This window comes from Pseudomicrostroma glucosiphilum (assembly GCF_003144135.1).
Source record: "Pseudomicrostroma glucosiphilum strain MCA 4718 unplaced genomic scaffold BCV69scaffold_13, whole genome shotgun sequence".
Taxonomy (NCBI): domain Eukaryota; kingdom Fungi; phylum Basidiomycota; class Exobasidiomycetes; order Microstromatales; family Microstromataceae; genus Microstroma; species Microstroma glucosiphilum.
In genome coordinates, this window is record NW_020289925.1 from 308,856 (window position 1) to 332,297 (window position 23,442).

General features: G+C 56.6%; 10 protein-coding genes across 10 annotated transcripts; 6 read left to right on the plus strand and 4 right to left on the minus strand.

Moving 5' to 3' along the window:
• Positions 1-231: 231 nt before the first annotated feature.
• BCV69DRAFT_300767 (regulator of G protein signaling superfamily) lies at positions 232-2,984 on the plus strand (the record flags this gene model as incomplete). Its single annotated transcript, XM_025494493.1, has 2 exons — positions 232-522; positions 591-2,984. The coding sequence occupies 2 exons, from the start codon at positions 232-234 to the stop codon at positions 2,982-2,984; spliced, it is 2,685 nt and encodes an 894-aa protein (XP_025346141.1).
• Positions 2,985-3,741: 757 nt separating this feature from the next.
• BCV69DRAFT_300768 (hypothetical protein) lies at positions 3,742-4,829 on the plus strand (the record flags this gene model as incomplete). Its single annotated transcript, XM_025494494.1, has 2 exons — positions 3,742-4,259; positions 4,388-4,829. 2 exons carry the CDS (start codon positions 3,742-3,744, stop codon positions 4,827-4,829), a joined length of 960 nt encoding a protein of 319 aa, XP_025346142.1.
• Positions 4,830-4,999: 170 nt separating this feature from the next.
• Positions 5,000-6,047, minus strand: BCV69DRAFT_314177 (hypothetical protein; the record flags this gene model as incomplete). Its single annotated transcript, XM_025495095.1, has 3 exons — positions 5,000-5,129; positions 5,231-5,589; positions 5,688-6,047. 3 exons carry the CDS (start codon positions 6,045-6,047, stop codon positions 5,000-5,002), a joined length of 849 nt encoding a protein of 282 aa, XP_025346143.1.
• Positions 6,048-7,664: 1,617 nt separating this feature from the next.
• BCV69DRAFT_278545 (hypothetical protein) lies at positions 7,665-9,718 on the plus strand (the record flags this gene model as incomplete). The annotated part of the gene is made up of 2 exons (XM_025491207.1): positions 7,665-7,706; positions 7,793-9,718. The coding sequence occupies 2 exons, from the start codon at positions 7,665-7,667 to the stop codon at positions 9,716-9,718; spliced, it is 1,968 nt and encodes a 655-aa protein (XP_025346144.1).
• Positions 9,719-12,341: 2,623 nt separating this feature from the next.
• BCV69DRAFT_291029 (putative ZPR1-protein binds to translation elongation factor eEF-1) lies at positions 12,342-14,206 on the minus strand (the record flags this gene model as incomplete). Its single annotated transcript, XM_025493737.1, has 2 exons — positions 12,558-14,206; positions 12,342-12,379 (listed from the first exon to the last, which is right to left on the minus strand). Exons 1-2 carry the CDS (start codon positions 14,149-14,151, stop codon positions 12,342-12,344), a joined length of 1,632 nt encoding a protein of 543 aa, XP_025346145.1. The 5' UTR covers positions 14,152-14,206.
• A 186-nt stretch (positions 14,207-14,392) lies between these two features.
• BCV69DRAFT_262473 (nuclear pore protein 84/107) lies at positions 14,393-17,116 on the plus strand. Its single transcript, XM_025490719.1, has 2 exons — positions 14,393-14,922; positions 15,030-17,116. Exons 1-2 carry the CDS (start codon positions 14,467-14,469, stop codon positions 17,025-17,027), a joined length of 2,454 nt encoding a protein of 817 aa, XP_025346146.1. The 5' UTR covers positions 14,393-14,466; the 3' UTR covers positions 17,028-17,116.
• A 117-nt stretch (positions 17,117-17,233) lies between these two features.
• On the plus strand, positions 17,234-18,686 carry BCV69DRAFT_272928 (CoaE-domain-containing protein). Its single transcript, XM_025490994.1, has 2 exons — positions 17,234-17,684; positions 17,790-18,686. Exons 1-2 carry the CDS (start codon positions 17,275-17,277, stop codon positions 18,211-18,213), a joined length of 834 nt encoding a protein of 277 aa, XP_025346147.1. The 5' UTR covers positions 17,234-17,274; the 3' UTR covers positions 18,214-18,686.
• Positions 18,227-19,580, minus strand: BCV69DRAFT_54816 (hypothetical protein). Its single transcript, XM_025495363.1, has one exon. The coding sequence runs from the start codon at positions 19,313-19,315 to the stop codon at positions 18,350-18,352; it is 966 nt and encodes a 321-aa protein (XP_025346148.1). The 5' UTR covers positions 19,316-19,580; the 3' UTR covers positions 18,227-18,349.
• A 245-nt stretch (positions 19,581-19,825) lies between these two features.
• On the plus strand, positions 19,826-20,565 carry BCV69DRAFT_239170 (hypothetical protein; the record flags this gene model as incomplete). Its single annotated transcript, XM_025489973.1, has 2 exons — positions 19,826-19,922; positions 20,246-20,565. Coding segments are annotated over 2 exons (417 nt in total), but the record flags the coding sequence as incomplete, so codon positions are not given.
• Positions 20,566-20,940: 375 nt separating this feature from the next.
• On the minus strand, positions 20,941-23,296 carry BCV69DRAFT_300776 (Formyltransferase; the record flags this gene model as incomplete). The annotated part of the gene is made up of 7 exons (XM_025494495.1): positions 20,941-21,759; positions 21,853-21,981; positions 22,073-22,177; positions 22,248-22,523; positions 22,611-22,690; positions 22,761-22,835; positions 22,918-23,296. The coding sequence occupies 7 exons, from the start codon at positions 23,294-23,296 to the stop codon at positions 20,941-20,943; spliced, it is 1,863 nt and encodes a 620-aa protein (XP_025346150.1).
• Between the last annotated feature and the right edge of the window lie 146 nt (positions 23,297-23,442).

The window sequence follows — 23,442 nt, forward strand, 5'->3', positions numbered from 1 at the left end:
CTGCTGCTGGGACTTGCAAAAGAACGCTAACGACCGTCGCACTCGCCCTCCATCTCATCACTGGTAGAGGCAACCCAGAACATTACCACTGAGTACAGCGCAGACCTCGAGGGGACTCTATTGTCCAAGTCTTCCCTTCGCCCACCTCCTCCGCCCCTCCCTCCTCCTCTCCTTCTCCACGTCAACCCCCCTCCTGCCTCATCCTAGGCTAGGCCTGCCTACGCAAGCGCCATGGCCAACCGACCTGCGCCCGTAGCCGCTGTCCTGCCCAACCGCAGGACCAGCTCCGGCCCTAGGGAGAGTCCCCGACCCGAAGGAGCCGCTTCCCCTGCCAGCCAACAGCACTCGCAACTACATCCTCAGCATGCGCAACAATCACAACAGCAGCAACAGCAGCAGCAACCTCGCTCCTCGACGGGGGCCGAGGGTTACGATTCTCCGTCTTCTTCGCAGCAGAGGACAAAGCAGCAGACTAGCAGTCGGATGATGAAGACGACGAGGAGGGGCAGGCCTTATGCCAAGGTGAGTCTGCTCTGGCATATGCGCTGAAAGGGTCCGCTTTCTCACGCCATCCCCATTGCCTTCTTCAGGACACCCATGACCTCTTTGCAACACTCATCGTGTCGCTACAGCTGACATCACATCGCATGATGTTCAAGACCTACCCCAATTCCTTTACCACTGACGAGGCAGCCGAGAACCTCTCTGCGCTCAAATTCTCGCAGTCTAATCGTGCCCCTGATCCACGGGAGCCGAGCAGGGTGGTGACTACAACCACTACGACTACGTTCAGCATGAACAGGGACATGGCAAAGGGAATTTGCCAGCACTTCATGGATGCAAGGCTGATTGAGAATGCTGCTGACCCCAGCCATGGCATCTTCAAGGAGAAGGGCGTCTACCAATTGACGCCCAAGGGACTGCATATCCTCGAGCGCTTTATCACCAAGAACGGCATCAATGGAGAGCATCTGCTGACCGTCTTTTCGTCGCAACCGATTTGCATGAAGCTCTTGCACCTGGAAAGGAGAGCACATGATGATGAGCTGCTCATCAACCGTCCCATCATCGAAGTCGTATTCCGAAGATTTGCAGGCAGGCAAGCCAACTATCTTCCAGGGACAGGGGGTGACAGCGGGGGTAAAGATGTGGACCCTGCGTCTTTTGACAGGACTCTGGGCATTGGCATGTCGGACATTGTGGACAAGTCCGCGAAAGGTCCGACAAAGGGACCGGTCAAGATCAAGCACACCTTCCCGGCCGTGTCAGCTCTGGATTGGCTGTGCGACTTCTCCACCATTTGTGGAAGAGACGAAGCTGCCGAGGTCGCAGCGCACTTCCAGCGTCTGGGTCTGATTGAGCTGGTGAGGGAATCGTCAAAGAAGGACATGGACGAGGACTCCACGATCATTGTCAGCGGTGAGGATGGAATTGGAAGGGTGAGCCGCGGCGAATTCAAGTGTCACTACAAGGCCATCTACGGTATGACCGATCGAGGCAGAGGAGTCGCTCGTTGGCCAGGCTACACCTCTCTGCCAGAGAAGACTACTGCAACAGGAGTGGGCTTTGGAGCCCCTCTAGGAAGAGAAACGCCCACTTCGGAAGGTCAGGCTCAGCTTCAGCAGCAATCCCGTCCCTACGTACAGGACCCTCAGCAGGACGAAACGGAGAGCATCGATTCTGGCAATGGGGAAAGCAACCGCGGGGGAAGCCGCACGCGGTACAGCTCTCGAGCGTCCAGCGCTCAAGACGTTCCCGGGATCCCTGATCGCAGGGGCGGCGTTCATCACTCCAGCCGGCGCTCCACCGAGAGTGGCAGTGTGGGATCATTAGCCAGTGGAGGAGGAGTACCGGAGCTGGAAGGGAGGATGTCAGCGGCGGAGAGGCTGCGCAACGAGTATCTCACGCGCGACTCTTCGAGCGGATCTGGTGCGCATCACGAGGGTGATGGAGGCGCAATGTCCGCCCATTATGCTCGGGATAGCAACAGCAATCGGCTGAGACAGGTGCTGGAAGAACCCGCACTGAGGAGTCTTTTCAGGGACTTCCTCAAGCAGAACTTCTGCGAGGAAAATCTGAGCTTCTGGCTTGATGTGCAAGACTTCAAGAGGAGGTTCCACACCACGTCCAGCGCTGTAGCTGTTCGGCCTGGAGGTTCGAGTGGAGGTGGTGGATCAAGCAGCGGGGACAAGTCTTCTGGCGGCAAGCGCGGCTTGTTTGGACGATCAGGTGGCAGTGACAAGAGCAAAGAGCAGCAAGGTCAGGGCTTCACTGCCATGGAGAAGCACCAGCAAGACCTCATCGCCATGGCCTTTGTCATCTACAATACCTACCTGGCTCCGGCTTCCCCTTGCGAGCTCAACATCGAGCACAGCCTGCGGACGGAACTGGTGACCTACATGAACAAGGTGTTGTACGATGCAAAGACGTCCAGTGGAGGAGATGGAGTGACGACTGTGCGCGCTCAAGACATCAATTCACCAAATGCAAATGGCATCAGCGGAAGCGCAAGTCATGTAGCTGGGCTCAGCTCGTCAAGAGGTGCTACCAGTGGTTCGGCCTCGGGAGATACAACGAACCCAGGCGCGGTGGCCGTTCCCTTTGCAATGTCATCCCCGGGTGAAGGTCTACCTCAGAGCACTTCTACCTCGGTGGACGAGCGCAAATCGACTGTTTCTGCCACGCTGCCTCGAGCTCCCCTGCACGCTTCTCAGCTGCAGACAATTGTACGCCTCTACGAGCGTATCCAGGATCACACTTTCCGTCTCATGGCGACGGACAGTGTTCCCCGCTTCATCCGCGATGCTCGCTTCCTCGGCTTGGTCAGGAGTGTAGAGGAGTACACCGAGGCATTGGAGAGTGGGCGACTGGACCCTAATGATGTTAGTGGGCCGGTGATTTCGCGAGCGGTAGTCGATGCAATGGACTTGCCTGGGTCGGGGGGAGCGTATGGCAGTGCTGGAGGGCAACCAATGGCCATCTGAAGACCCGCTGAGCTCGGCATTGGTGCCGGCCTGCCTCTCTTCTCCCTTTCCTCTTCTTGCTCCTCTACCTGCTACACGCCCTGCGCAACGCTTCGCCCTATCCTGTGTGGGATACGGGACGAAGTGAGCTTCATCTCCATTCTCCAGGTCCAATTCCTCTCCCCTCCTCACTCCTCACTCATGCTCTCATGCTCACGCCCCCTCACTAGCCGCACGATAATTGCTTGTACCTACCTTACCCTGCCTGCCTGCCTGCCTGCCTGACTGACTGCCTACCCGTCTAATATTCCGTAGCTCGCTCCATCAATCAATCGAAAATGTTCAAGACATTGTCCCTCTCTGTATCTGAAATTATTCTGTGAATCTACAATGCCACAGGATCACCTCCTTGACCTTTTGACCTCTTTTCCCTTGCACTCCTGCACGTCTGCCAACCCACGCCCCCGTGGTTTCCAGATCCGCGCTTTGGCCAGCCCCCCGCTCCTCTGAGTCAAAGTGGACTTGGCTGGTCTTGCTTGGGTCGACCGACACTCGACGACTCGACTCCTTTCCGCTCCGACTGAACTGGACTGGACACAGACTCCTTCCCGCACCACGCACTCACGCAACATCCCCAAGCTAGACTAGCAGCTCGCGATACACACACACTTGCATAGTGGATAAGCCTCTCGTCTACCACTCCACCTCAATCAGCTCCAAGTGAAGTGTAGCCTGCTACTCCCCCCCGCCCGCCCGCTCGCTCGCTCGCTCCCTCGCCATGCCTGCCATCCGCAACCGACCTCGCGTAGACGTGGTGTTACGCGTGCCTAAAGCCCGGCCTTGGTCAGAGAGTGATGATGCTTGGTCCTCTGGGGAGATGGGCAAGGGGACGGCGACGGCGGTGGGAGCAGTGGGAGAGACGGGGCTATCGGTGGTGGGAAAGGGGAAAGAGAGGGAGGAGGATGGAGCAGCAGGTGTGGGTGCTAGTGGGAGTGCTCTGGGCGGGGCAACTGCAGTGACAATACCGGAGAGCTCTCTTGGCTCAATTCCAGCAACAACTACCACAACAGATCCACCTATAGACGGGACAATACCGGGTCCCTCTGCTGGCCCCTCCTCCTCCTCCTCCTCCTCGGCGGCGGCGATTCTCCCTCCCCCGCCAAAGACGCGACCGGCAGAGACGTCTTGTGCGGAATGGAACAGTCTACTGATCTGGGCCCGTCGGATGAGGGGACCGCAGTGGGACTCTTCGGTGGGGATGTGGATGGTGGATCAGGGGAGTGAGGAATACTATAGGTGAGTGGAGTGGAGTGGAGTGGGTGATCGGCTGGCTATGGCGAGGCGAGGGAGGCAAAGGGTAAGGGGTGAATCGCTAACGCTCTGCTCTGGCTCTGTTCACCTGTCTGCCATGGTCGCGAACTCAGCTTCTCATCTGATCCAACTCAATCCATCCACTCCGGAGGACCTTCCAACACCATTCCCCCCCTCCCGCCGCACGTCCAAGACCATGAATCCTCTCGCGTCTCCTCCGGTTCTTCGACCCGGCCAACAACAGCTACCGCTAATGCTACTGCCGGGGCTGCCGCTGCCTCCCTCTCCCAACCACACCCCCAGCAGCAGCAGCAAGATCAACCAGGTCATCTCCTCGCTCCGCCTCTCCGTGCCGGTCTGCAGCACAATGAGCACTCCTCGTACACCTCTAGCTCCCACTCGGGATCGGCGTCTACCTCGTTAGACTCAAAGGCTGTGCCCCTGCTGCCTGGCTCACAGCACCAGCACCAGCAATCACAGCAGACTCAACAGGCGCAGTATCCGCTTGGGCAGGCATTTGGAGGTCAGCAGCGCAGAGCGAGTCCGAGATGGTAGCTGGCTAGTGAGGGTAGGAGGGTCGAGCTTGGGAAGGTGGATGTGGTCACTGCGTACAATGGACAAGTCCCTGATCATCGTGTATAACATTCCCTGAGCAAAAGCATAGCATTTCCTCGTGTCATACGTCATGAATGCAGCGTGTCGTCTCATGCCTCTGATCTGAAGCTCTAGGGCACCACCCTCCTCTCCGACCACTCGCAGTTGGGACCATCGCCCTTGCGCTCAAAGATGCTCCTTTGATCGCGGCCCAGATCTACCAAGTCCACTTGATAGGGCTCGAATACCAGCAGGGCGAAGCTAGAAGTCCAGGTTGTAAAGGGCAGAATATGCTCTGGTCAGGCATCGTACTACTCACAGACTTGCATGACAGAGTCGTCTCTCTCCCTCGTACTACTCACTTCTTTTCGCTCTCGGCCAATAGCCTCTTCTGCTCCTCATTCTCCTCCTTTCCAGGCTGAGGCAATTCCAATGGCCAAGGACTGTTCTTTTCATCTTTTCCCTCTGTCCCTTCTCCCGGTCCACCCTCTAGCTTTGAAGCATTTGGATGTTCAGATCCAGGGACCGGTCGAGCAAAGGAGGCTAGTAGACCAGGAGAGAGCTTCTCGTAGACGCGAGTACGCTCTTGTGCCCAGTCGAAGGGCTTGCTACTGCTGGAAGAGGAAGAGGAGGAAGGAGGGGCGAGACGTTCCTTTGGGAAGTCTTTGAAGAGGGGGTGAGAAGGAGTGGGGAGCAGGTGGAAGAGGCCGGAGATGCGGAACTGATCGGAAAGTGTAAAGGGGCGCAATGATGTCAGTACGGGAAAGCGAAGAAGCTAGTATGTATTATGCCCAAGTTGCGCTGCATTGCTTTCCTCACCTGTAGCTGACTGCTCTCCATCCACCAAGAGATCTCTCCATTGGCTCCACCCTGCTTGGCCGTCTCCACCATCTGTTGGGCCTTGGGTGCCCTAACATCCGTAGTGGTCAGCAGGCAGACGCTAGATCCAAAGTCCTTGTCATAGGGTTCCACTCCCGATGGGCTATCCTTTGACCTCTGCTCATTGACGAAACCACGGTGGACTACATATCGGACATGAGGCTGAGGTGGAGTACCAGGAGTGACGGTAGCCAGCGGGTAGTAGAGGACACTTGTCTTCTCGCCCTCCTTGAATCCCTTTGCAATTCCATCTGCAATGAGCTCCTTCCAGCGTGGGTTGGGAGAGGTGTTGGTAGCCATGGTGCGAGTGCTTTGTGAAGAGGTGGGAGTGAGATGCTGAGCTATAGCGGACAGTCGGCGAGGGAGCATGAAGAGGGGGGGAATGCAAAGAGGTTCGGGCAGCTATGACTGGGCGATACGATGATGCTTAGGAAGATATGCGGAGGCGCACTGTACCTCCACTTGGCTCATGGCTGCTTGCTGACCACCTGCCTGCCTGCCTGCGCTTACGGCATCACGCCTTTCCTGCACTGTCCGTCTTCCTGCGTCAAGGGCTCAGAGGATCGACTAGCGTGTGCGAACTGTGTTACATTTGCTGCGTTGGTATTCATTCGCAAGCCAAGTCGTAAGGCTCACTCACTGTCCTTGGCCTCGGTATGTGCGGGAAGGAGCGTCGCCCGACTCGCATGCCTGTCAACGCGTGAGAGGAGAGCGACGCGTCTCCTAAGCAGCATGTCTCGCACACCTCTCTCGGCAATGCTCGTCCGAACAGAATTGGTAGAGAGGAGCAGTAATCTCAGACTCCACCTCCTCGCTTCTCCTGCAAGGTACGTCGAGTATCCCCGCAATCATGGAATCTCTCCAGCCGTGGTTCCTTTGTCTTGATAGAACGCTGTGCCTACAGCCCCCTGTCCATGCTTGTGCATTGTTCGCCTCATGTGACTCGCTTTACGACGCTGCAAGGCTGCAGACATGGTGCTGCAGTAGCAAGAGATTGCCGTCCCTGGCCGTGGGAAGTCAGCGTGGGGTCACGCTCCTGGCCCAGAGTACCTTTTTCTGGGTTGCTCAACGCAGGCCTTATCTCCGCCGTCTAGCCCCGCGGCATCCCTTCGACAAGGTTGCCAAGACGTAGGTAGACATGGCGGCGCTCCCTCCGTAGCACGAGGCAATTGCGGGGAGAAGGCAGGCAGGCTGTCCGCTGAGCACCGCTTATGCCTATCGCTATCTTTCAAAAGCATCTCGCCCGACAATATCCTCGACTCAGCCAGCCACCTGTGCCTGGACATTGCTCTTACCTGCCTGCTTACCTTGTCTGTCCACCCCTTCTTGGGCTTAGGTCGGTTGTTCCGGTGGCTGCTTCTCCGGCCCGAGATAGCGCGGCGCTCCTGGACTCGAGAACGCGTCGAAGTGCCAAGACGGGAGGAGACAGGCGGCGAGGGCAGGCGGCTCCAGAAGAGGCGCAAGCAAGCGCACCAGGTCTTCCGTGGCAATTTGCCCGCCCTTCCGCCACCGCCACTGCTTCCCGTCCTGCGGTCGTGGGCCAAGGAAGTCAGAGATTGAGGCTCAGACCGACAAGCGAGGCAAACGCGCCAATAGAGATGTCCGGCTCCCGGCCCGTGACCCGGAGGGAGAGCAGCAGCAGCTCCGTGGCGGCAGCAGCAGCAGCAGAAACCGGCAGCACTCCTTGCCTTTTTTCGCAGAGCGGGGACGCCCACCCGATCTTCCCGCACCTGGCCGGCAGCCTTTACCAAGTCGGGCGATAAGGGACAGAAACCTAAAGATGCACACCAGTCTGTCTGGAGAGTGATACAGTACATAGATCCCGTCCAAAGCCCTCTTTCCTTTCCATCCGTGTCACGTACCAGTCCCTCCTCTCTCTCTCTCCCCCTTCTGATCCGAAACGCTCCCTGTTCCATCATGGATTTTAGAGACCCAACGCACAAGACTCCGGACGGAGGTGTGAGTGACAGCTATGGCAATGTAGAGATTAGCATGCCCAGGTCCAGCTCGTCTGACACGCCCTTGCCACCCACCATTGCTCTCAGATCGAGGTCCCCACTGTGGCTGCCGCTGCCGATCGACAGGCCGCACCACCCATCACCCACAGCGAGCTCGCTCACAGCCAGCCCAGCTCTGCCGAGGAAAAGTCGGGTAGCTACGGAATCGACCTAGAGCCCGGCACTGGACGTCTGGCAGGTTCACCCCACTCCAATGCCTCTGCCGAGAAGCATGGCGACGTAGACAGTGCCAATGGGCACATGGCTCCCGCCTCTCTTCGCAGGGTTCGCATCGAGGACGAGGAGGAAGATGGCCACCGCAACTCGGTCTTTGCCAAGATTGCTGATATGTCGCACAGCAGGTATGCTGTTTGGGCGCGCGACTTTCTCTTGATCGCCGTCATCTTGGCCTGGTTGATCGTCTCCCAGATCAACGATAGGCCCGTGGTGCACCACCGCCGTATCCCTGCTGCCCTCATCTCCGTCTTCTTCATCTGCTTTATCCTCTTCCACAAGTCCCGCTACCTCCCCCAGCGACCCATCATCCGTGTCGTATCCATGGTCTGGGGTACGGCTGTAGAGAAGCCCTTTAACATGCTGCCCTACTATGGAAAGCTCGCCCTCGGCTGGATCTGCCTCGCTGCGCTCATCTTCGGAAGTGCTTACGGCTTGCCAGAGAACCCAGCGTCCAACTACAAGCAGAGGACCATCAGTATCGCTGGTCTGGCGCTCATCTACATTTTCCTCTTCTGCCTCAGCAAGAACCCCAAGGCTGTCAAGGCCCGAACGACCATTGTGGGCATTGGACTTCAGTTCATCATTGCTCTCTTTGTGTTCCGAACGGGCGCTGGTCTGGCCATCTTTACGTGGTTCGCGACTGCCGCGGCCGATTTGCTCACCCAGGCTCAGGCTCCCGAGGGCAAGTACGCCGCAGACGTCGGAGGTGGTGCCGAATTCTTCTGGCGAGACTTTACTTCAAACGGCTACTTCTTCATCAACACCCTCTCCTCCATCATCTTCTTTGTTGCCCTCGCCACTGCGCTCTTCTGGCTCGGTGTCCTGTCTTGGGCCATTCAAAAGGTGGCTTGGCTGGCCAGGAGCCTCCTGTCCGTATCCGGAGCTGAGGCCATCGTCGCCGTCGCTTCGCCCTTTATCGGTCAGGGAGAGAATGCAGTGCTCGTTCGTCCCTACATCAAGACGATGACCAGGAGTGAGATTCACCAGGTGCTCACCTCTGGAATGTCCACCATCTCCGGTAGTACCTTTATCGGGTACGTCGCCTTGGGAGTTTCCGGAAAGGACCTGATCACCTCCAGTGTCATGTCAATCCCTGCCGCCATTGCTGCTTCCAAGGTCCTCTACCCCGAGACCGAGGAGCCCGAGACCATGGGTGGCATTCAGATCAACCGAGAGGAAGACGACGAAGACAGGCCCGTCAACTTCTGGCAAGCCCTGTCCAACGGAGCCAGCTTCGGAGTCACCGTCGCCTGGTTGATCTTTGGTAACGTCCTCGTCCTGGTATCGTTCATCTCGACCGTAAACGGGATATTGGCGTGGATTGGAAACGCAATTTACATCGACGACAACAACGGACCTCTCACTCTCCAGCTGATTCTGGGTTATCTGCTTTACCCCTTCACTTTCATGCTGGGTGTGCCCGGAGAGGACACTCTAGCAGTCAGCAAGCTCATCGCCGTAAAGACAATTGCCAACGAGTACGTTGCCTACACCGACCTCGAGAGCACCGTGAGGGCAACTTTGACCCCCAGAGGATACCTCATCTCCAAGTATCTGCTTTGTTCCTTTGCCAATTTGGCCAGCCAGGCCATCAATATCGGTATCTTGTCTGCCATGGCTCCTGGCAGGAAGAAGGACATCGTCAGGTTGACACCCTCGGCTCTCATGACCGCCATCCTGGTCACTAGCTCCTCGGCCGCCATTGCAGGTATCGTGTCCGATGGATCCGACAACTAAGGGAGAGCTTGATGGATTCTAAAAGTCAGGACGGCCCCATGATTGCGATGTAGCATCGAATCAGGGGTCTGGCGACCAAATCCGCTCGTCTCGTCGCGATCCCACTTTCCCTACGCTTTGCCGCACGATCACGCACCCCTCTCATGTCTCTCGCCCTCTCTCCCATTGTTCCCGCATGTATGTTAGCCCTTTGTGTCACTTCGCTTCCTTCCCTTCTGGTGTCTCGGCGCTGGGCACCTCGCTCCGATCACTTCAGTAATGTCACCTTTTTTGCCTCTACCATGTCCCACACGCAGTGCGTGGTGCTTCTTTGCTGCACTCGGCCCGATTCCAATTGACGTCTCCTATTGCAGGCTCACAAGAAGCGGTCAGACTCGAGCAGAAGAAGACTGTATAATGAAGCAATGACTTTATTGGCATTGTATAACTGGGAAGCAAGGCGGCGGCTGCAGAAAACGGCAAGAGACATGGTTACAGGTCGATTCGTAGAGGAGAATTCCCTCGATATACCATCGCCAGAGTCGTCAAGAAAGCGAAAGCGTATAATGGTGACCAAACAATATCGAAAGCAGCTCTACCAAACAGCTCGGGGGGTGTCTGCAAACACGACGTAGCCTTCGCAGAGCTGCACAGTGGTAGCTTCATGGCCCTGGAGGCGGATCTGCTTGCGCATGACTGGGGCGTCTCCCCCGACTCGCTCGATCCTCAACGTGTGCATTTCCGTGTTTAGCCACCGGCTTCATGCGGTGGTGGTGCGGCTGACTGCAATCCCGAGCCCGACAGCCATTCTTCGCGCATGTTCAAGTATGAACCGGTAGGCCAGTGACTGAGTGAGTCTGTACGCGGTCCGATGGTTGCGCGTTGTCTCATCTGAGTCCACCAGAGCAGCGAGCAGCGCAGCTTGGTCCTCCTGGCTTACTTGCCGGAAGACGAGAGGAATGCCATACCGTTTGTCAATGTCGATCATATCCAATTTTCGCATCGTCGCGGTGACACGATTCCAGTGGTCTCGAGCTTGACCGCGGACAGTGCTCACGATGCTCAGATGCCAGACTGACCCGTGTACATTGAGGTGAGATCTTTGCCGACGGTCTTCGTAAGCCCCTACCTTCAGCAGTGCAGCCCATGCCGTCGAATTGCGTTGTAATCATCGATGATCTGCTCGAGCTTTCCTCGAATTGCCGCAAGATCGCGGTTACAGGTAGCGATGACGGTGTGTGTACCGTCTCCGTACCACGCACCAACCCACCAAGCTGGGAGAGGCACCTCCGCGGCGTTGATGCCGTCGACAAGCAGCACTTCCACTGGGAAGCGAGCTTTCCTGACGACAGCCTTGAGATTCATGAACCCTGTTTGAGGAACATTGACCATGTGTCGGGCGGTATGGTACTGCAGGACAGACATGATGTGAGATCCCCCGGGAAGAATCGCCTCATGGTCGACGTGTGGAGTCAGATGAGGTTGCTCGAGGCCCTGATGCACATTTTGAGCTGCTGCCAGGTTTGCAAAGGAGAGAGAGCTCTGTCGAATGCCTGCGCATCGACAGGCTCTAAAACTTGCAAGTCTGTGCCTCAACTTCAGCAACGTCTACGGCGAATGCCCTTCTTGGCTCCGCTAGGCGTCGGAAGAGAGAATGTCTTGCTCGTTATCGCTATTGGTCTTGGGTGAGAGTGATGTGCGAGGGCCGAGCATCATCGCCTGCCCTGCGCCCGTCACTTGGATTATAGGCGTTGCAAAGTACTGGTGATGTTTGTAAGGTGGTAGTATTGAGTGCAGCGTAGTCGTGGAGTCGCAGAGGAGTTGCAGCAGGTCTCAGGTAGCAGCAATCGTTGCAGAGTAGTAGTCGAAATGACAGGCTGATAGTGTAGGCAGAAGTGGTATCGAAAAGGTGTTGATTAGATGTCGATAGCAGGATGAGCGATGAGAGTGTTAATAGTGGGGATAAATGTAGGATGGAAAAGTAGGGCAATTAAAGAGTAGATAGAGATATGGTATGAAGGAAAGGTCGTCGCATGTGATGTGCTGAGTGATGACTCGCTTTTCTTCACCTCGTCAGGGGCCTTTGCTCTTGCAACCTGCGGTGCGCAGTGGTTCCTGGTAGCAAAGTCCATGCGTCCGTCGCGCAGGGCGGTTCCGTGCTCAGTCCTGGTCTGAATAGCTTCTTCTTCCGTCTTTGGCCAAGCTTCATCCTTGGAAAGTCCATTGCGAGGGGAGGCATGAAGCATGCAGAAGGGCGCTATTGACAGGTAGCGAGGCGAGAAACTAACAACGAGACCACATCCATACGTTCTACTGTGACGAGGGCGAGAGATGGCTCACTACTGTACTTCAGCCTCTTCGCATGCCAAGAGTCCATACGCCTAGCGCACGTTGGTGTCTCCACAATGTACTCTCTTCCCTTTCGCCTGCTGCACTCTCTCCCATCCTGTAAACATATGCTCGCTCTGTCCACACCGCTGAGAACTCTTTGAGGCCCCCTGAACTCCGGGCTTCTCACTTTGTTCAGATCAACTCACCTCGGCAGAGTTGTGTCTCTCTCATCTCTTTCTGACATCTGTGTTGCCCGAGACCGTCAGCAGGCTAGGTCAGACGAATACAAGTGGCTGATGAATTCGATGAGCACTCAGATGAAGCACGGCTCTGGGCCAAGTGCATGAGATTCTACTAAGATAATGATACAAGAGGTTCGCGCTTCTCCTCTATTGTCCCTCCTCCATCTCAGCAGCAACCTCCGTGCCCACTCCAGCCTCAGTGACCGGAGCAGCGACAGGCGCTGGCCTTCCCTCTCCCTCGGCAGCCTCGTCCGCTTTCCTTTTGGCAGCAGCAGCCGCGCTCTCACCCTCTCCATCGCTCTTGTATTCCTCAACATTGATGTCGTTGAGTCCCAGATCCTCATTCTGCTCCCATGTCCTGTCGTAGTCCTCAATCGTCAGCTGCTCGTCCACATCCGGAGCATATGGGTTCTGCAGATACGAAGAGGCGAGAGGGTCGTCGAGGATGACTGTGAAGGGGCAGGCTTCGCCGGACATGACTGCTTTGAGCTTGCCGAGGAAGCCCTCAAAGGCAGTGCTGTTCGACGAAGAGTCTCCGCGCATGAGCACTCGCTCCGAGAGCTCGTCGTACACTTGCTGCAAAAGACCTTCCAGCGTAGTGAATCTGCCTCCGAGCGTACCGGGAGAGAGATTGAGGTCGATCTCGGGAATGGAGAAGCCAGCAGATTCGGACTTCAGGATGTCCCTAGTGAGGTCCTCTGCATCTTCAACCTTGAGAGTAAGCTTTCGACCCCTCTCAGAGATGGCTGTGCCTGACTTGACCTCGTTGTCTCGGTACCCGCAGAAGTCGCAGTTGGTGGACATGATGATCACGTCCTTGAAGTAAGGAATGTTGACCTTCTTCATGAGCGTGTCAAGCGGAGCGTTACAGCTTGAGCAAGCGCCAGGGAAAGTGTAAATCTCTTCATTCTCAAAGTCAGTCTCGCCTTCGCTCTTGCTGAAGCCTCCTCCGGACGAGGAAGCAGCGGCTGCAGCCTCTTCCAGCGAAGCGACCTTCCTGCTGCTGATAGGCTTGGCATTGGGATCGGCGGGACCCGCGAGACCGAGCATCTCGTTCTGTGCCCGTGTACGTGGGTAGTCTCGCTTGGTCCACTTGGCATCAGACACACCCCGTCCCTGGATGGTTCCCAGGAACTCGACAAACGAATTTCCAGAAGGGTCGTCTAGCCTGATGCTAAAGGGTGGGAAAGTCCGGCCCTCCTGTCTAGCATTGGAACCCCCGACCGGGCCATGGCTCTTGATACCGGCGGCCTCGGCAGCTTGAGCCTGGGCAGAGCTGCCAGCGGCATCCTCCTGTGCCTCTGCCTCTCCACCTGCTGGCTTGATGGCGTCGGACCTGTCCTCGCCGAGGATATCTCTAAGCTTGTTGCAAAGGACTTCGATCTTCTCGTATGCCTCGGGCTGCATGTGTTTCCGGAGAGGTTGATCAAGCTCGAGGTCTCGCAGCGTATCAGATACCAAGCCTTCGATGGTCGTAAGCTGACCTCGCTTGGGTGGAATCTCGATGGCTAGCTCGGGGATGTTGACGGTACATGAGCCAGACTTGACTACCTGTCGGTTGAGGTCGCTTGCGTTGTTGATGTGTACGGTATAGATGCAGCCCTTCTCCTGGATCTCTCCAGCGCTTTGAATCTCATTGTTCCTCTCGCCACAGTGCTCACAGAGGAAAGAAGCCACGAGGACCTCCTTGAAATACGGAATGTAAGTCATGAGGAGCCTGGTCACTCCGTTCTGCTCGCACCTCATGCAGAGAGACTCAATCTCCTCTACCATCTTGGGTGGCTGTCCGTCCTCTCCTGTGGTCTGTTGCTCGTCATCCTCGACGTGCTGTCCGATGGGTCGGAAGAAGGGGTCGTTGCCTTGTGTGGGATTGGTGGACATGATGGTGGTTGTGTGGTTGTGATGGTGGTTCGTGGTAAGATCGGAAGAAGTGCCATCGTCGCCACAGCCTTCAGCGGCGGAGCATTGTCGTGCGTCCAAAAAATCCGAGCCGACGTTGCTCCACCTGCTCTGGCTCGACCGCCTTCCATCGATCATTGTCGGAACCGGAAGCGCGGGGCCCAGGCAGCAGCCAGACTCGCGAGGAGCCAGAAGGAATCAAGGCAAGCTTCGAGGTGTTGCTCACCTTGACGCCCTTGAAGGATACCATCACCCGTCGCGCCCTTCTCCTCCTCCTCCTCGGCCTCGTCGCACACCATGGACGAAGCTGGACCCTCGTCTCGACCGGCGCCTTCCTCCTTCAGAGACTTCGCCGACTCGCTCAAGGAGGCACGCGACCTCACCCTCGCAGACCGCCTCTCCTCTGGCATCGACTCCTCTCAACCAGGCACGGCTGTCCGCTTTGCACAAGTATGTCTCCAACGAGCTGCAGCTGCAGAGGGAGCTGAGCTCGATCAAGGCAAGGGAGCGCTACTCAGGAGGAACGTCTTCGATGATGACCAGGGAGAGGAAGACCGCATGGACTGGATCCTGGAAGCGCGGACGTGGGAGCTGGTCCATCTCCTCTGCGCTGACCGGTATCTGCCTCGCGTTGGAGCCGATGGAGAGGCAGACTTCGAAGATGACTTTGCACGCGAGCCCGACTTCTATCAGACACCACGCTCTGCAATCTCAGATCTACTGGAGAAGAGTAGAGATCTCAGGGAGCTCAAGGTGGGTAAAGCCCGCCAAAGGTGACCTCCCCGTCCTCTTCGAGCTTGCAGTGAGACTGACATCTTCCCGCCGTTCCCTCTCTTCTTCTACGATGCTCTACTACACAGATTGTACGAGAATGGCTCTCCTCTCAACTCCCACCCATTCACATCGCAGAGGTGCGCAAAGGCTACGCGCCCTTCAGCAAGAGTCGGCTGAAGGCAGAGAGAAGGACACAGGTGGGCGGCATCCGAACAAGCACGAACAAGGCCATTCGGAGCCTGGACCCCGACGCAGAGAGTCGTGGCGAAGGCAAGTGGGATCCAGAAGACTCAAGCTATGCAAAGGCTCTGCACCGGACTCTGTTCGAGTACGCAAGGGCTGGCGAGCTAGACGCTGCCTTTGACTTAGCAAGGCAAGCGGATCAACCTTGGAAGGCTGCTAGCCTGAGGGGAGCCATCCTGTATCATCAAGCCCTCGACTCGGCAGACGATGTGATGGACGGCGACGATTTCCAGGAGGACGTCGGCGGCAACCGAAATCGACTCCTCTGGAAGGCAGTGTGCCGGAAGCTTGCTGCTAGTCCTACTCTTGACGTGTACGAAAAGGCCCTGTACGGATCATTGGCCGGCCAACTTCAAGGGCCGCTCGCCGTATCAGACACCTGGGAGGAACATCTCTGGGCTCACATGAATGCCGCGTTCGAGGCGAGGATCGACGAAGCATTTGAATCAGAAGATGCAAGGACTTGGTGGAGCCAAGAGGGCGGAGGTAGCATAAAGGTCATGGAGCTCAAGTCTTCAAGTGGAGATTCGCACGCAAAGGAGACTGTTCGCGCCGAGCTCAAAAGCATCTTCGAAAGAGTCAAGGGAACTGAGAAGGGATCTGTGAACCTGCAAGCCAACAATCTGTACCACGTTGTTCAAGAAGCAATTATCCTAGATGGCGTCGACGACCTTCTCATTCACGTCGAGAGCCGCTTGCCAGAGATGAGGGCGACCTTGGAGCCGAAGCGATACGTGCACGTCGCACGCTTCTTCTCACATCTCATCATCTACTTCCGCCTGTTGCACCGGCCTCTGCCTGCATCGACGTGCAATTCGATGTTGCGACACTACGTTGAGGCGCTGGAACATGCAGGAGAGGACGAGCTCGTTGCGATGTACGCCAGCTCTCTCGAGCGCGAATCGGCCGAGGAGACATACGCTCGCTTCCTGGCATCACTCAACATTGACATGCCTCTGGCAGAGCGCAAGACGGCCTTGCTCAGGGCAAAGGAACACTCACTGGACACGGCTTCGGTGGCCCGCTTGGTCGTGCAAATCATCTTCGGCGAAGCATATCCTGCCATTGCTAGACAGACCCTCATAGCCGCACATGGCTTCGATCCGCTAGCAGCTCTGAACACGGACCTGACAGAGGTCGAGGCAAGACTCATCTCGGCCATTGACTGGCTCACCTTTGACGAGTCGACCAGAGCGGACGCCGTCTTCCAGAGCAATGCCCTCATGCGGCTCTTCCTCTCTTCTGGCAAGCTCCATGCAGCCAGGACCACGCTCTTCAGTCTGCCAGAGAGCGTCGTGGCAGACCTGAATGACATGCTCGATCTGACCTTCGGGGACAAGAGCGAACATCTGCACTATCGGCAATTCTTCTCGGCCCTCTCTGCAAGCCTGTCTTTCCGCGAGGTGCTCAGCAAGCAGCCTAGTCGTGCATCGAAGCTGGAAGCCCATACCTGGAGGGAAGCCCTGTCCAATGTGCTCCTGACTGCCAAAGAAGCTTCATTGGAAGTCCTCACTGGCGACTGGCTCAAGCTGGCTCAAGCAGATGACGATGAAGTCGATGCGGCTGCCAATCGCGAAGAAGCTGAGCGCCGTCTCGTTGAGCTAGCTCGCATCCGCCAGATCTATATTCCCGAACTAATCCTGCGGCTGCACTTTATGTTCTTCGATACCCGAGAGGCCTTAGGGATGGACTCACTGCGCTTCATCATCGTTGATCTGCCGATCCTGGTGGCGGATGAGAGATACAGGCTCTACCTTGAGTTTGTGACCCGCGAGGGGGGCAATCGGCTGAAGGAGTATCTGGAACACGTCAGGAGGGCCAACATCGAGGGTCTTGCGTAGTGATGCATCCCTTGAGGTGGGGGTTGTACAAGTAATGGCAGTAGAAATTGACCCCATTCAGCTCAGGACTGATAAGATCTGTACCGCCTGTAGCTTTCGATGCATCCTTGGCCGCTCCCTTTCCGTGCTTCGCTCCACTTGACTCGCTTCTGGCTTCCGCCGGCGCCCCCGCGTCTTTGACCTTGCCCAACCTTTGCTCTCTACCACTCGTACGTCCGTATTGCCTCGTTCCCTCACTCTTCTCGCCATGCTCATCGTCGGTCTCACAGGCGGAATCGCCTCTGGGAAGAGCACCGTCTCTTCCCTCCTGCAGGATAAGCACCATCTTCCTCTAATCGACCTAGACCTCCTAGCGCGCGAAGTGGTACGTCCGACAGACTCCTCGCGCACCCTCTCCAAGCTCGTAGCCCACTTTGGTTCTGGTATCCTCCAGGAAGACGGTACGCTAGATCGGCCTGTACTTGGGAGATTAGTCTTTGGGAATGAACAAGAGAGAAAGGTGCTGAATGCTATTACGCATAGGGCGATTAGGAAAAGGATGGCATGGACGCTGCTTTGGAATTGGGTGAAGGGGGTAAAGGTCACAGTTGTGGATACACCGCTGTTGATCGAGGCGGGGTTGTGGAGGTGGTGTGGTGAGCTGGTTGTCGTGTGGTGGTGAGTAGAGATAATTGGCGAAAGCTGAGGAGCGCTGGCGGCTGTGGTGAGGACAACTGAGCTTACATGTACGTCTCATTTGGGCCCCTTTATCGTCTCTCGCAGCTCACCGGAGGACCAGCTGTCTCGGATGCTGAGTCGCGATGGACCCAAAGGCCTCACCGAAGACGAAGCCCAGTCTCGACTGTCCTCTCAGTGGCCTCTTCGTTCCAAGCTCCCCTACGCAGATGTAGTCTTGGACAACTCCTCGGCTCTCACTTCCTCCTCTTCCACCTCCCCATCGGAAGGCGGCGGAGCATCGGAGATCCTCACTGCTCAAGTGGGGGACCTGGTCAGGAGCTGGAGAGGATACTATGGAGGGGTCTTCGGCACTTTGTACTGGCTGGCTGAATGGCTGGTGCCGCCCTTTGGACTGCTCATGGCTGCTCTGACACTCGTAAGCAGGTGGGGAAAGGTCAAGACGCGATTGAGAGAGAGCGAGGAGAGCGATCAGCAGGCAGTGGAGCGGAGGAGCATCGGTAGTGGATGAGATACGGACAGGCAGGCATCTCTTATGAAGCATGGTCATTGTGGTTGGATGATCACCTTGCCCGAAGACCGTCTAGCATGCGGACGAGCAACGCCCTACAAATGCGTTCCGCACAAGACGATCAAGCCGAAGCAGGCTATGTAGCAGCTGTTCTCCTCTCCTCGATCTTCCTGCGCTCGCCCTCCAGGACCCTCCGCACACGCTCCCAGCTGCGAGCCTTGCCCTTGGCAGTGGTCACGCTTTCCTTGTCCGGCAGCTCTCCTGGTGTCACCTGACTAGAGGAGTCGAGGAGCTTGTCCAGCAGGGTAGGAGAATACTTAGGGATTCGGAGGGCAGACGGATCGTACGGCTCGGACTGTGCGGGCGCGCAAGAGGAGGCAGGATCAGCATCTGAAAGACAAGAGAGTCCACCTGTCATGTCCGGATCTCTCGAACTTACCAATACCACTTCGTCCATGACGATGATATGCTTGTCATGCCACCTGCAGGGGAGAGTCTTGCTTAATGCCTCGAAGACTTCCTGTGCCATCTCGCTAACTCCCACTCCAATCTTGGCTGCTCTCAGCGCCGCATCTTTGCTTGCCGCCATCTCCCTCTTCTCCACTATGGCTACGTTCACCGGCTGAATCTCGCTAATCTTCTTGGGCAGAGCCGGGGGCAAGCCCTTGATGGCCCCATTGCCTGACTGTTGCTGATCGTTGAGGTTGAGCACATTGACCTCCTTGATCGTCCTCTCCTTGATCAGGCGGAAGCCCGTCGGGTCCCTACGTGAGAAGCCTCCGATGGCAGATACCACTGCCTGGTGTCGCCTGGTGGAGGGCGCGGCAGCTGCCTTGGAGGGATAGTTGGGATAGGGATAAGCTCCAGTCTCGAGGATGACCAGGCCGGAGGAAGGATCGTGGGCGAATAGGAGGCCGATGGCTGGTGTGTCTTCTTCACCTATGAGTGTCAAGCGCAGAGGCATGCCCAGGTAAGGTGTGAGATCCTGAGAGGAGCCCTGCTGGGCGTTTGACGTCGAGGGCCCGGCACGAGGCGAAGGGGTGACATTAGGAGAAGGACTGACGCCCGTTGCGGACCCGCCGCGAGCTGCCTTGCCTGACATGGCGGTGGGTATGGCGGCCCGGAGGAGCTACTCTGGCTGTATGCTACCAGAAGGGCTCCGAGATCAATCCCTCAGCCAGACTCGGGGGAGGAAACGTAACAGCCAAGAACAAAGACGAGGTGGAGAGGAACAACTGCTCACACTCTACAAGCCCCGCACGATTGCCTCGCGGATAGGCGAGGCTGGGCGGAGGAGGGCAGGGCCGTCCGTGGGAAAGGGCGCGCCCTCGGCTCCGAAGGTTGGCCTGGAGGTTGAGTCCCGCCCGTGCTCCATCTGTCGTCTGATTGGCGAGCAGGTCCATCACTCAAGCAGCCGCCGCCAACGACGCCTCGCACCTCACCTTCTGGCCAAGTCATACATCATCGCTTCACAATGTCCTTCCTTCGTCCCTTCGTACCGCGCCTGAGCGCTGCAAGCACCTCGCTCACCCCAGCCTCCATCTCTACGGCCCGCTTCGTGTCCACTACAAAGTCACCACCTACCGAGGTGACCTCTGCTGGACACTATGGTGCTTCTGGTGACGAGAGCTCCGGCAGGGATCTACCTGCCGAGCAGAAGAAGAGGGAGAACATGGCGCTGCAGGCAGATGTGATCAGTGATGCTCCTCGTGAGTTAGCAGTTGTGGAATTGGCTCGAGAACTAGCAGGGCGGAGGGACTGGTACAGCCGGTGTCCCTCACGACGACCTGATCGCGGCGATCAGAGTCAGGACATAGAAGCCGGGTTCTGACAAGGACGTCAGGAAGAGCTCCGGTATATCCAATGAGATGTACCATTCTTTTATGAATAGGGGCTACACTTGCGAAGATGCCTGCCGACCTTGCGACGAGGTCGCCTTGCTGCAATTGCCCATGCTGGTCATACTCTTCCCTTCACCGTTCCCTTCTGACACAACTTTATGCCTTACTTCCTTTCCCCTTGCGTCCCTCAGCTGAGCTGCACCAGCGCTCAGTGCGAATCTTCAAGCCAGCCAAGACACCAAACTCTTCTGGAAAGGCAGGCACGAACCACTGGCGAGTGGACTGGGATATCCTACAAGGTTCTGCTCGTTGGGAGAACCCCCTCATCGGCTGGGCCTCTTCGGCCGATTATATGCAAGGTACTTCGCTCAAGTTCCGTACACGAGAAGATGCGATTCATTTCTGTGAGAAGCAAGGGTGGGACTACCTCGTCACAGAGCCTCATTATGCTCGCATTGGCGTCAAATCGTATGCGGCCAACTACCAGCACTCCCCTGGGAAGCTGCGCATCCAGTGAGTTGGTCCGCCAAAATGCTGGGATCAGAATTGTGTCACTGACTCACTTCTCCTCTTCGCCTTTCGTTCTTGCGCCTAGTCATACCAAGTAGGTGGCCTCCTTCCTCTACTGCCCTTTGTCTCCCTTCCTCGACCCCGCGCATATCACATACAGATGAATGAGAATTCTCTAGCATTTCGATTGACACCGAGCTCGAGACTCGCCGAGGTGTGAAGCCGCGCCCCGGATCCACGAAGCCTGCTTCGACTTTGCAACGAGATGCTACTGCTGCTGATATCATAATTGCATTTTTCGAGGAGGCCACAGCATCATTCGGTCCATGCGTGGCGGTCGAAACGCCAGGTATGCCAGTGAGCCTTACGGGAGGTCTTAAAAGGGCCATTTCTCATTCTGAGGCTCCGCATCGTCCGTCCTTGGTGTATCGCCTCTACTCTGCCCCTCCCTGTCATTCCCAGAATCTGGCTCGCGATCGTATTCACTGTCCCACTCTATGCCACTGCCGTACTCTCGCTCTCGTTCCTTGTACAAGTTGCGAAACTCCCAGCGGGTAAGGTGCATCCGCGCTCTGTGTTGAGCGCTCTCCAGCCTGTCAACTTGGGCCACTTCACCATCCTTCTCTGCGCCTCGTTGCTTCTTGACCTTCTTTGTGCTGTTGACCATGATTCGCTCTTCCGCTTGCTCGGGCGTCTCGGGATCTCCAAAGCGCATGGTGCCCGAAGGATCTCGACGGGGCAATTGATTCTTCCACCACGTGTCCAGAGGCCATTTGGGTCTCGAATCTGTCTGAATTCTGGCAACTTGAACTGCTGGAAGAGGACCGCCATGGAGCTTCTTCAGCTCGCGGTAGGGCAACTTTTCAGACCCAGGGATCCACGGTGGAAGCCTCATGCCGACTTCCGGTACATACTGATCCTTGTCAGGACTCGATGAAGTCCTCTTTGCGAGTTCCCTCTCTTCATCTGAAAGTGCGTCGCAGATCAAGACCGGCGTGTCATGGGTCCGGTGTGCATACCAAGCTCTCCCTGGTTTCGGACGACCATTTGACCACAATCGTCTGGCTGTTGCGCCAAAGTGTCGCATGTCTGGTGTAACGAGGCTGATGTCGCTCAGTAGGACCTTGGCCGGTGGTAGCAGAATTTGCCTCGATGATGTATTGATTGGAGTATGCATGTAAGTTTGGAGTGGACCCTGTGGCGGCGACAGCAGAGACAGTTGCGAGTGAAGCAAAGTGCATGATGTGAGCAGAAGTCAACGGAGTCGCAGTCTCTCAGCTGTACCTACGAGGTGCTTGAAGGCCCGCCATCTCGCTTCGATAGCACCTGCGCTGTGCTTGTGCCAATCGATCAAGAAGTGGTCCTTCCGGATTTTGTTGGCGAAGGTGGCCTGCGTGTCGTCCTGCTTCCACCGATTCTGATGTCAGGTGAAGAACAGTACGTTGAGGAATGGTACGTTGAGGAACGCAGTGCCCCTGACTGTAGCCGGCGCTTCTCTGTCGACTCACTGTGTGACACTTGATCAGATCTGTCAAAGTGTCTAAAAGCAGTTGTGCGCTGAGGTATGCCATGGTAGGCAATAAGGAATCATAAGTGGCATTGGGAGGCACACCCTGTGGCGCAACCAAGTTCAGTGGCTTTGTCGTCACTCGACGGCATACTCCTCTCACGTTGATTACTCACGATCTTTCTCTGTGCAAGGATAGCGCCGCAATCGAATTTTCCGCTCGACAATTGCTGAACGGTCGCACCCGTTTCGGACATGCGATTGGCGATGGTCCACTGTATCGGTGCAGCTCCTCGAAGCTTCGGAAGCAGACTGGGGTGCACGTTCAATGCCATCGATGATGATCTCTCAGTGAAGAGCTTCAGGGTCTCATCATCGATCATTGACCCAAAAGAAGCAGTCACCAGCAGTGCGCGCTCAGGTTTACGAAGGAATCTTGAGAACGCAGGATGCTGGCAAAAGTAGAAGGGCATTGTTCAGGTGCGCCTCACATTGACTTCTGCCACCATCTTTCATCGCCCCTCTGCCCCCTTTCTCACCTGTTCCTCATGTATGAGTGGGAGCTCGGAAGTGTGGCAGTGCGGCAAATGCTGCTCATATGCCCAGCTTTTGACGGGAGCTTGAAGAGGGCAAGTCACAGGGGTGAGCGAGCGTCATCAACATGGTCAATGGATCATTGTTCCACTCACAGACTTTCATCTGCGCAGCACCCCAGCCTTGATTTGTGTCCGGAGGCGTAATGATGGCTAGCGATCTCCACAGGTCTGAGCGAAGGTGGAAGTAGATGACGCCAGTCAAAGTAAGTACCGTGGACAGTGTCTCTCTACAGACAATGGCCCTTCTCACCTTTTCTGTCGTGCAAAGCGCGAAGTATCTCAAGGGCAAAGAAGTCTGTGCCACAGAAGAGTATGTCGTAGGGGGGAGGCGGCGGCACGGCCGAGGATGCAGTCCGGCCAAATTGGTTCTTACCTCGGCGAGTGTGACTGCGACCGCTCGCCTTGCCCGGATGTGGATCTAACGCCTTTGTGGATGGTTTTGATCGGGGCATAGTGCTGATGTACTCCCTTTGTGGACCATTTTGCGGCTCTGATGTCACCCTTCGAGGACCAGACTGATTCTCTGATGGTCTCCTCCGATGGCCAGATTGACTGTTTGATGATGTCCCATGAGCATTAGCCTGATCCTCTGCCTGCTGCGAGCTCCTGTCCAAATCTGTCCTGCTCATGGACGTCCCATCGGAACAAAAGTGCGTCTGGTCGTTCGATTGCTGATCTTTGGCGTCGCTGGGCTCCTCATGAGCACCTGAGGGCTTTGGGGTTGAGGTGGATGACCGTCGAATGCCATCAAGAAGACGTGCCTTGCCATGACGAC

Excerpts from the sequence above, each read along its gene's own strand:
- BCV69DRAFT_262473 (XM_025490719.1), top strand. The coding sequence starts at position 14,467 with ATGGACGAAGCTGGACCCTCGTCTCGACCGGCGCCTTCCTCCTTCAGA. Across the intron at positions 14,923-15,029 it reads GAGATCTCAGGGAGCTCAAG|ATTGTACGAGAATGGCTCTC; the intron begins GTGGGTAAAGCC and ends TCTACTACACAG.
- BCV69DRAFT_54816 (XM_025495363.1), bottom strand. The coding sequence starts at position 19,315 with ATGTCAGGCAAGGCAGCTCGCGGCGGGTCCGCAACGGGCGTCAGTCCT.
- BCV69DRAFT_272928 (XM_025490994.1), top strand. The coding sequence starts at position 17,275 with ATGCTCATCGTCGGTCTCACAGGCGGAATCGCCTCTGGGAAGAGCACC. Across the intron at positions 17,685-17,789 it reads GAGCTGGTTGTCGTGTGGTG|CTCACCGGAGGACCAGCTGT; the intron begins GTGAGTAGAGAT and ends CGTCTCTCGCAG.